This window comes from Conger conger, chromosome 16, assembly GCF_963514075.1.
Source record: "Conger conger chromosome 16, fConCon1.1, whole genome shotgun sequence".
NCBI classification, from domain to species: Eukaryota; Metazoa; Chordata; class Actinopteri; order Anguilliformes; family Congridae; genus Conger; species Conger conger.
In genome coordinates, this window is record NC_083775.1 from 20,889,374 (window position 1) to 20,901,432 (window position 12,059).

At 41.3% G+C, this 12,059-nt stretch overlaps 1 protein-coding gene across 1 annotated transcript in view; it reads left to right on the top strand.

Moving 5' to 3' along the window:
• The window catches only part of LOC133114114 (hemicentin-1-like), a 32,311-nt gene extending 25,047 nt beyond the window's left edge, over window positions 1-7,264 (top strand). The window contains exons 15-19 of the mRNA XM_061223305.1: window positions 1,008-1,205; window positions 2,132-2,398; window positions 4,112-4,444; window positions 5,589-5,840; window positions 7,227-7,264. Of these exons, the coding sequence (XP_061079289.1) occupies window positions 1,008-1,205; window positions 2,132-2,398; window positions 4,112-4,444; window positions 5,589-5,840; window positions 7,227-7,264 (1,088 nt within the window). The remainder of the gene's footprint in view (window positions 1-1,007; window positions 1,206-2,131; window positions 2,399-4,111; window positions 4,445-5,588; window positions 5,841-7,226) is intronic.
• The last annotated feature ends 4,795 nt before the right edge of the window (window positions 7,265-12,059 follow it).

Consider the following 12,059-nt stretch of genomic DNA (forward strand, 5'->3'; position numbering starts at 1 on the left):
TATTTAGCCCAGCCTTGAACAGTCCAGGAATCTGTACCCAACCGTTCCATGTGTCAGTAATTCTCTGCATGAAAAATACTGAATGATGTCAGTGTGGAATTTATCTTTGAAACTAAATTTCACCCATTCTCCTTGCTCTGTTGAAAAATATTTTCTAGATCACTTAATAAATCCCTTGAAAAGTGTAATTCATCAGTTGGATTCCCCTGCATCTCCCTTTAGCTAAGCCTGAAGAAATTACAATATTGATTCAGTTAGCATCCATCCTTAAGTTTGACTCACAATGAAATTTATTATTATTATTATTATTATTATTATTATTATTATTATTATTATTATTATTATCCATCCATCCATTATCTGAACCCGCTTATCCTAATCAGGGTCGCAGGGGAGCTGGAGCCTATCCCAGCATACATTGGGCGAAAGGCAGGAATACACCCTGGACAGGTCGCCAGTCCATCGCAGTTATTATTATTATTATTATTATTATTATTATTACATTTATTATTGTTAAATGTTTTATAAACACGATTTACAATTGGAAGCTGTTTTCAGTAAACAACTGGATGTGCAGTAGCCACCTTGCATATATCTATAAGTGAAAAAACAGGGCACCCGATTGAATCCATCTGTAATCAATTATATTTCATACTATGATCTACTTACCGACAACAGCATTGTACCATACTGTTTTAATTAGAGGAAATGGCTGCTGAAATGTTTACATGTACTGAAGTATTCGTTTCAAGGCACCCTAGGCGTCCTTCCCTGGCCTCGTGACCCACACTGCATGCACTGAGATTCCTTCCCATCAAAGACAAAGCAGGCGCAGGCTCTGGAATAAGTTACATGCAAATATTACGAAAATAACGTCGGTTTTTTTGTTAACCCAAAAAAAGTGTAAAAACAGGACTCCTATTACAGGCCCAGGGGAAAAAATATTGTAGAGCTTTTGCAGCTGCGTTTGACGTTTTTCTGCCGGTATAGACTGCTGCTTCGCGCAGTACCGTGGGATCAATGGGGAGGGGGGATGAGGACGGGGGAGGCTTTTGTTTGCAGTCCACTCTTCACTTTAGGTTGCCTAGCACGACCAAGCCAGAAATCCGAAGGGATTATACCAGCAGCGGACTCCGACAACGTCTTAGTCGAAATGGCAAGCGAGTATCTGAAACTGGCCGTTTTTCTCAGCGCCTTTTGCGCAGGTAAGACACAGTGGAGCGCGCATTTGATACTTTTTTATTTTACGTGTGATGTTTTCTCAATTGGACTGCTTTCGGAAATGTGGGTCAAAGGAAGCAAACTGTTGGACGACAGCCCTGGACCTCTGCCCTACATAGACAATCTTGCTTATGTAATTACTTAATGTCGGAAAGTGTTGCTCGTGAAAACAGAAGTGCATTATGCTGGTACTAGCATTTTAGTAAACGTACTAAACTTTTATTCAAGTCAGCACTTATGCAGGCATGATACCCTCATTATGGATGTGGAGGGGTCAAAGCACTATTACTCGTGAAGTTTATTATTCTATCGGTTATTTAAGAAGCACAATATGAATCATAATAAGCATAAAGTCACATTTGCAACACATAATCAATTTCAAGCGACACATTTTGTTCCACATCCAGTTAATGAAAATACTAATCTATAAACGGCTTTATTGACATTTGCGCGTCCTCCCATGATCGTCTGGTGGTGGGTGAATTTGATTGGACAACGTTTTGCACTGACACCGATGGCAGGTGATGCTCAAATATGTTTCGTTGTAATATTAGTTTGATGATACGCAGACAGTCACACCTCTGATGATATTATGAATATTTCTAGATGTGAAGAAAATTTCTTTATAGGTATAATTTTTTTTGCTCTTATTTTGGAAATGAGCTTATTGATTATGTTGTTTGGTAATGCTATTTTTGTTATGATTAAGTTATATTTATGACATTGTCCTGATTATTTCTTCTGATGTCATTCTGAAGTTACTCTGTGATGTCACTGATGTTATGGTTACAAGCTATTGTGCTCATGATTTGGTGCCATGATGTCAGGATGATGACATCTAATTTCTTTGATAACGTGTGATGATGAAGTGTACTACTATGTCATAAGATGATGATGTATTGTGTCCCAGTATCAGGAGAGGGCTGTTCCCTGCAGCTGCATCCCTCGCGGGTGGTGGTGGGGTTTGGGGATTCCGTGTCGGTCAGATGTGTGGCCTCGCGCCCGGTGCGGGTGCTAGGCTGGGAAGCAGCCATTGGCTCTGCCCACACGCAGCGTGACCTCACCGTCCGGTGGGGCGTGGACAGCCTGAAGGACTGGATCGAGGAGCCTATCTGCTATGGGGTTTTCTTCACTGCACCCAGACAGTGTGAAGAGAAGCTGAACCTCGTGCTCTACAGTGAGTGAAACTGATCTACAGTGAGTGAGAGAAACTAGCCTACAATGACTACACTGGGGCCATATCCCAGAAGTCCTAACTGTCAACTCATATATTATATCACAGATGAGACACAGTTTGGGATATTTGCTATTACTTGCAGAACAAGTGTTCCTAACTACATTGTCCTATAACCAAAGCTTGGATAATATGAACTTCAAGGGGTCAGTCCGTGCAAATATCCACACATTTAACTTTTTGTTAATGTAGTGGGCTACCATTCCTCTTTTTGTTGCTTTGATCCTTTCGTATCAGTTCTCATCTTCTCCTCTGTACTGCACTAATCATCAGTTCCCATAGTAGCCAATGATTCTCTAATGCCGATTTACAGTAAACTCCCACATTATAGCCTCAGTGGGACCAGAGCAGAGGAAAATACATGAAAGGGTGGATAAAAAACAGGTACAATTTTAAAACATCCAAAATTAATTCAACAAACCTCTTTGTTCCCATTTTGTTATTGGTGAACATAGACTATCGATCACATATGGCTGGGGAGCTCCACTGGTCCTGGTTTGCACCAAGAGCGCAAGTGTGGACTTACTGGTAATGTACTGCACTGACGTAAATGTGCAGTGCATTCTCATTCAGTAAATTACATTACATTACATTATTGGCATTTGGCAGATGCTAAGCAACGTACAATTGATTAGACCAAGCAGGAGACAATCCTCCCCTGGAGCAATGCTGGGTTAAGGGCCTTGCTCAAGGGCCCAACGGCTGTACGGATTTTATTGTGGCTACACTGGGATTCGAACCCCCGACCTTGCCTGTCCCAGTCATTTACCTTAACCACTATGCTACAGGCCGCCTAAATGATATTAACATTTAAATGCGGGCATTGGATAATTTGGTCGGTTGCTTATGTAGGAGCCAGATACAGTGTGTGGGGTCTACTCTATCTTAGTACACTGCCAAAATATCACCAATATATATAACCAATATTAAAATATAACCTCAGCCTTTCAACAAAATCACTTTGAAGTAGGTTATTTTATTTCTTTAGAACACAGGGATCGCTTACAAAGTCAAATTAGTGGCAGCTCTGTGACAATACTGTTCCAGTGAGTGAAACATGCTTCACCCCATTGGATCACTGCTCTAAGCTCATTATTTGCTCACACACGTCTGGTCGGCAAACATTGTGGCACCATATGCTAGCCACCATCTAATCTCTGCTACTGCTTAAGGACTTGACAGATTGTGACAGGCTGCATTATAGATTATATACAGTGCCCTCCATAATGTTTGGGACAAAGACTAATGATTTATTTAATTGACTGCTTTCATTTGCATAACATTACTGTGTCCCAAACGTTATGGTTATAGGGGGGCTATGTATAAACTGCTGTAATTTCTACGTGGTGAAACCGTAAAGTATACAAATGCCCTTTATTAAGATCTGACAATGTGCACTTTAACCACATTATCTTTTTTATTACAAATCTCAAATTGCAGAGTACAGAGGCAAATAAATAAATGATGGGTCTTTGTCCCAAACATTATGGAGCCCACTGTATGTACATTATAAAACATAACATACTAGCATTGCCCTTGTTAAGGAATGTAGGACTGTGCTTGCTTGCCTGTGAGATTTTAATAGTTTTTAAACTATTAAACTATTGGAATAGTAACAAGTGAATGTATCTTAGCCTTTGCCTGTTGTTTGTACAGAGATTCCAGACAGTGTCTCCATCAGTGCTGTGAACCACACAGGCCCAATGAAGGAGGGGAAACAGTACCAGCTGCAGTGTGAGGTCCAGAACATCGCTCCTGTTCAGTACCTCACCCTCAGGTGGTATAGGGGACAGACAGAAGTTTACAATCACACGTTCTCTGATCTCACACCTGACACGCCTGTCCAAGTGTCCTCTACCCTCCTGATCACACCCACCAGTGCTGAGGATGGAGCACAGTACAGCTGTGTGGCAGAGCTGGAACTGGGACCTGAAGGACCACAACCACCCCCTCAAGTGAAAGCTGAGCCACTCAGCATCCTTGTGCACTGTGAGTTCATGAACCCTTTCTACTTTGGCCCCCCAATTTCCACCTATTTTGTACTAGTGATTTGTACTATAAAAGTGTCAATATCTCAAAAACTATTTACTGCACACACATGGTTGTGGGCTTAAATTAAAAAAGAGGCTTGTACCATACAGAAATATGAGAACAGAACCAACGTAGTACATAGTGTACACAAAAGAAACAGGAGAATACAAAAATATTACTAAATGCCTTATTTTTTTATGGTTTAGCACTGAATGTCTCAATTTCTAAGTCAAGGACCAACCCAGAACTACTTTAAATTTGTGCATAAATGGTAAATGGCTGGCATTTATATAGCGCCTTTATCCAAAGCGCTGTACAATTGATGCTTCTCATTCACCCATTCATACACACACTCACACACCGACGGCGATTGGCTGCCATGCAAGGCGCCGACCAGCTCCTCAGGAGCATTTGGGGGTTAGGTGTCTTGCTCAGGGACACTTCAACACAGCCCGGGCGGGGGATCGAACCGGCAACCCTCCGACTGCCAGACGACTGCTCTTACTGCCTGAGCCATGTCACCCCAGGCAGGGGTAAACTTGATGTCAACTTGTGTAGACAATATGGTATATGATTCTTTTACATAGAGAAATAGTATCAAGGATTGTTACAATATGCCTTTTATTGTCTGAATCTGTGGCTAGGTGAGGACTGTAAACAGTGAGTGTGATGTGGGGGAGCTTGCTGTTTTATTGCCCTGCTTTGCAAATAAGAGGGTGATAAGCATAACCTGCTGGTCTCGCTAGCGGAGAGTTTTTTTTAACAATCTGGCATCGCTGTTTTATTATGTCACAGTTTTTTGTATGATATAAATATGAACGAAACAATAATTCAATCAATCACAAGGGAGCAGAGTGGATCGGGTTAAGCAATACAGTCCATACAGCAACATTTGAGAAGCAAACCTCAGTTAGAAACTGATTGGTATTGCTTAGTGATTTTAGTTTTTTTTAGCTTGGCTTGATTTCGATTGGCCATGGAATTATGAAATAATTTTAGAATATTTTTATTGAAATCTTTAGAAAATAACTATTTTCTTAGGTCATTCAGATGCGAATAGGGGGGTTATGATCTATCAAATGTTCCCTGCCTCTCTCCTCAGACCCTCCATTCTCCAGTCTTATTGATGAGACCTTGGAGGTGACAGAAGGGGAAGGGGTCCCCTTAAATTGCTCCGTCCAGGGGAACCCCCCTCCTGAGTACTCCTGGTCCTCTCCTTCCGACCAAGAGGAGAAGAGTCAGACGCTGATCACTTCCACCTCTCTGTCCCCTGGTACCCACGTCTACACCTGCACTGCCTCCAACCAGCTAGGGCAGCAAAGCAAGAAATTCACTGTCAAAATCCTCTCCAAAGGTAGGTTACTTAGCCTAATTTTTTCTCTCGCTATCTCTCTCTCACAAAATAGTCCCAAATTATTGGCACCCGTGATAAATATGCTGTAAATATTGTAAACTAAAAAATAATACTGTTATTGATATAAACTTTATTTCCCAAGATGTGTAATGTATTGTTGCTTTATTGATGATTCAATGCAATCAACCAAGTCATGTATTTCCCCTTAAAACCACCCTTGGCAAAGATGAGAGCCGAGAGTCTTTCCCTACAATTTGTGATCAGGTTAGAAAATACATTTAGAGGGATTTTCGACCATTCCTCCATGCAGAACCGTTCAAGATCATTGATATCCTTCAGTTTGTGCTTATGCACTGCCCTCTTCAGTTCAGACGACAGGTTTTTGATGGATTTAAGTCTGGAGACTGTGATGGTTATTGCAGAATGGATTTTGATGTGTGCTTGATGTGTGGTATCCACTAAATGAGCAACGTCTCAGTTTCCTAGCAAAAACAACCAGATTTTCTGCCAAAATGTCCTGGTATTTTTTTGAATTCATTATACCATTGATCTTAAATAGTGCCCCTGGACCACTAGCAGCAAATCATCCCCAAAACATGACCCACCTTTTCTGAATGCATTCCTCTTTTGGCACCAAATATGTCAATGGCCAAATGTTCGATTCTGGTCTCATCTGACCATAGCACTCTCTTCCAGTCATAATTCCAATGAGGTTTAGCAAACTCCAGATGCTTGATTTTCTTGATTGTGCTCAATAAGGGCTGTCTTCTTGCTACCCTTCCAAAGTGTTTCTTGGTATGAAGGTGACGTTTTATGGTTCTTTCTGAGACTTGGTGACCCCAAGATGGCAAGTTTGCAACCATTCCATGTGTTTTCATTCTTTTATTATTGCCCTTACAGTGCTAAGTGGTATGTTTAACCATTTATGTATTTATTTGGACCCATTGCCAGATTTGTGATGGTCAATTATCATCTGTCTCTTTTGACTTGACAGTTATTTGGATTTTCCCATGGTGATAAATGAAAAAGGGACTTTACATGCTTGTTAGTTGTTCGAGGATGTGATGAAACAGGAAAGTAAAAGTAAAATGTTATTGCCAATTTAACTGTTTGATAATTGTTAGGGGTGCCAATCATTTTGACACCTATGTTTTTCAGAAAAGAATGGATTACTTAATAACAAAAACATTGAAACATGAAAGTAAATGTTGTGCCAAAACCAGAGGACTGGTTTTTGAGGGAGTGTATGTTCCGGCTCGTTGACTCCCTGGCTGACTGGAGCCACTGCAGGTTTCCCAAGCTGGGTCACGAAACCTGAGATGAATCACTTAATTAAATCTGCCTATATCAGCTCCATCCGTGCTGACTTCTTTTGTGATATACCAGTTTGGGAAAAGAGTGGAGGGAGCCAGGAGGAGAAGTAAGAGATGCTTGTGTATGACCAGCTTTTGTTTTGAGAATTGGGATTTGGGATTGGACTTGTGCTATGTATATTGACTATGATTTGGGATTACGATTTGGATTTGTTTGTTTGAACTGGTAAGCAGCCTAGCTGCCCAGTGATATTAAAGGTGGGCTTCCAAGACTGAAGCTAGGCTCTACATTAGAGCTAGCTTTTCTTTTCATATTTTGTTTTGTTTTTTCCGCCACTTTGTCACAATGTACTGAAATAAATGCATATAGTTTTCCTATGTGTTTGAACATAAGGTATAAATTATGTGTTAATTATATGCTTCATTTCTGTAAAGGGTGCCAATAATTTTGGACTGACTGTACACACACAGTGATACACAGGCACAAACACACACACATGCACACTACACAAACACACACACACACACACACACACACACACACACAGGCACACTACACAAACACACACACACATGCACTTCTGGTGTGGTGTACTGGACCTCACACTCATTTTGCCTGGCTGGTTCTCCTGAAGCCCTAGTAATCGGGCCTGGCACCTGATCCCAAGATACATTTTTTGGGATTAAACTAATATTGTTATCCACTGCATTAAAGTTTGAAGACCGATGTGTATCAGATATCACTGCTTCTAAGCTGTGACAAGGGTAGAAGAGAAGGAGCCCTGCCCAGGGAGTGGAATTGACATAGAGGGCAATAACTACTGGTTATGCTCTATGGGTGTATGGATGATGAGAGAGGCTATGTGTTGGTAGAATAATTATTTCATGGTCTGTAACCTACATGTTGATGGGCTAAGCTAGGTGTTGTACAGTAGAATAATGATCTCATGAAAGGTACTGTGTTTTCCGTGTGACTTTGCTCCGGCAGGTGTATAGTGTGGGGGTACTGCAGTGGGGGCTGAGGACAGAGAGACATCAGCGGTAAGTTTTCACCACAGGGAAACATAGATCTAGGCAACGGTGTGTTGTAACCCCTAGGAATGTTAGTTGATAAATATATTACATAATTACATTATTGGCATTTGGCAGACGCTCTTATCCAGAGCGACGTACAGTTGATTAGACTAAGCAGGAGACAATCCTCCCCTGGAGCAACACAGGCTTAATGCTGGCTTCATTTTCTAAACAGCTCTTTAAAGCAGGGCTAGTTCACTTCTACACTGGACCACAGTGAGTTATGTAGTTTCAATTCTACACTGGGCCGCAGTGAGATATGTAGTTTTACTTCTACGCTGGACCACAGTGAGATATGTAGTTTCACTTCTACACTGGACAACAGTGAGATATGCAGTTTCACTTCTACGCTGGACCACAGTGAGATATGTAGTTTCACTTCTACACTGGACCACAGTGAGATATGTGGTCTGCAGCTCATGGCTTCATCGAAACAGTAAGATCAAATAAATGACCTAATATCCTGAATCAGATCAGCCCTTGTGTGTAACTGAGTGTGAATGACCTCAATAAAGACATTATGGAAAACAGCTGGTTGTTGGATCAGATTTTCCTTCCAATTAAAAGAAAGCTAATACCTAGACAAAATATAAACCAGAATCAATTATAGGCCGACGAAGGACTGCTTTTAACATTTAAAAAAAAAAGACCTTTTCTTTTACCATCACAAGAGTAAGAAAAATCGACCACTCAGCATAGACGATTTTTCCATTACTCATATATGCTGGCAATGCTTGATTGGCACAATTTCTTAACCAAATACTGGTATTTCAAATGTACATTCAGATGACAATAGACAGCTATCACATTGGCTACTACTTCAGAAGCAAGACTGTCCTGATCTACTGTGTTTCAGGTGTGATGTCACGGAAAGAGAACCTGAACCTCATGCACCTGTCCAAGGATTTTGAATCTGTATAAGATGGTTTCACTCCTACTCCTCAATTTTAGCTATGATGCACTGTTAGCCTGTGTGTCTGAATCCATGTATGATGTGTTTTTCAATCCATATAAGACGGTATCATTCCTACTCCTCTGTGTTAGCTTTGTTACACTTTGATCTCAGTTCTTTAAAAAATTGTTTGTTTATTTCTAGCACATGTACATGCTGCTTAGGGTGAGCTACTGTAATAGGATTAATATTTGTATAGTTCTACGTTCACAGTAATCTTCAAGAACTTATTGTATATGCAGTGTTTCACACATGTTTTTGACTAATAAAATGACAGTGTACTAAACCAATCCTCAAAAGTGCTCGCTATTTTGTGAATTTATTTTTCCTGAGCATTGTTTTAGTTTATGTTCTCCACCTTTTCCATCTGATCTTATGCTTATGAAGTTTGTGCTGCTGAAGATCATTATGATGCAACACTGAGGCCACAGTTACCACACTACACGCCCCCTACACCCCAGCAAGACTGCTCCTGTCTGCCAGCTCTGGTCACCTTGTGGTCAGGCTGCAAGTTCAGGCCCGTTTTCTGTTCTGGTACCTCAGTGGTGGAATGACCTGACTGCCGCTGTCAGGACAGCAGAATCCCTCCCCATATTTCAATGCAGAATGAAAACCCACCTTTTCAGACTACCTTATTCCTCCACTCTGACACCCGCCCTCTAAATATCCCTCTTCAATATCCAAAAATATTTTTAAAAACTGCACTTAGTATGACTATTGTTTTTGTTTAGAACTGCTGTACATGTGTGTTTGCTATTTGATGTTTCGATGCTTGTTTCACTTGTTGAGGAACTCTGCATGTCCACTGCTCCAAACATTGACGTACGACACTGATTCTTATCACACCACAGCTCTTTAGTTGGTTTTCAAAGGCAATACATAAGCATAAAAGAACATACAGCATGTGTCTGCATTGTCAGGGATAAAAACGAAAAGTCCAAGACTTATTTCCATCATTGTCCCTGCTGTACCAAGAGTCCAAGTGGAGATAGGAATCTGTTTAGAGTGCTTTGAACAATTATACTATAAAATACGAGTGCAATAATACAAGTATGATAGTGAAACAATACATCATGAGTTCTCAATGGAACCGAAGCGATATAAATACATCCACACATTATATTACATCATTGGACACAGCTTATACATGAAGGTCACTAAACAACAGTTTCCTGATCCTTGTTTTAAAAACCCCTGCACTTTCAACTTCTTTTATGGAGAGAGGCAGTTTGTTCCACTCATTACATTAGATTACATTATTGGCATTTGGCAGACGCTCCTATCCAGAGCGACGTACAACAAAGTGCATACCCATAACCAGGGCTAAGTGCACTGAAAGACCCTAGAGGGAAGTACAATTTAAATTGCTACCCGTACAACAAAGATAAGGACCAGGGCCTATTTTATTTTATTTATTTATTTTTAAACAACAAATAAACAAACAACAAAGCAAAATTGACCAAACTTAACTATCCAAATACTGCTTACCTAGCCAACTAAAAATACCGAAACAGTACGTAAATCACAAAGACAACAATTAAGGATCACAGGGAGGTAGGGAGGGATGGGGAGAGGTGCTGCTTGAAGAGGTGCGTCTTCAGTTTGTGCTTGAAGGTGGGGAGAGATTGTACAGTTCTGACCGCAACGGGGAGTTTGTTCCACCACCGTGGAGCCAGAACAGACAGTAGTCGTGAGTGTGAGGTGGAGGTTCGGAGAGGGGGAGGTGCCAAGCGGCCTGTGGAGGCTGAACGAAGAGGTCTGGCAGGGGTGTAGGGTCTGATGATTTTTTGTAGGTAAGCTGGGGAAGACCCCTTAACTGCTTGGAAGGCTAGCACCAATGTTTTGAATATGATGCGAGCCATGACAGGCAGCCAGTGGAGGGAAGTAAGCAGGGGGGTGACGTGTGAGTCACCACAGCACTAGCATAGATAAAAGATACCCATCCTGTCTTTGTCCTGCGCTTGTAGAGGGCTACATTACCCAGACTATCTCTAGTGTGGTGTCACAATTTAACTATAATTTAACTACGGTTTAGGATCCTGTGGACCATAGTGAGTTGGAGCTGTCTGGCTCTGACCTCGACTGGTAACCACTGAAGTTCTATAAACTGAGCCTTCCCCACATGGCTTCTGTGGTTAAGGCCCAGGACTACTCTGATTAGTTTATTCTGTGCTTTTCTGTTTCAGGGCTTTGTTGAGACTCCAATACCAGGAACGGATGGCATAGTCAAAGTGGCACTGAATTAAACATAAGGCTAAAATTTATAGACAATGTTTGTTTAACAGTGTGGACTTCCCGGCTAAAAACCTAGTTCTGGCATTTATTTTGCCCAGAACTTTTAGAGCCATGGAGGCATCTCCTAGAGTCCCATCAAGGATACAGCCTTGATACTTGACTGAAAGCTGAGATTTAATTGTTACCCTTTCTCAACCTAATTTTAGAACCCAGTAATATAGATTAGGTCTTGCCTAGGTGCAGTAACAGTCTATTTTCAGATAGCCCGGTCTTGATCCTATCTGGGTTATCTGCTCAAATTTCCTGGATACGATTTTTGTCTTTGTGTGATACAAGAATGGCTGAATTGTCCACAAATAGGGGGGCTAGAGCAGGAAGCTTTCATGTCTTTGATGGCCCAAGCACACTGCCCTGGGGAACCCCACAGGAAATAGGCATAGACTTAGACAGAAATCTGCCGACATCTACTCCCTGGTCCCTCCCTGACAGATATGACCTCAGCCACCTGATGAGTCATCTGAGTCAAAGGCTTTTTGAAGGTCTAGTAAAGCAAGACCACACATTTTCCCTAGATCAATTTCCTTCATAATAAAATCAGTGAGATACAGGAGACGTGTCTGTTGAGCATGATTTCCTAAAACCAGA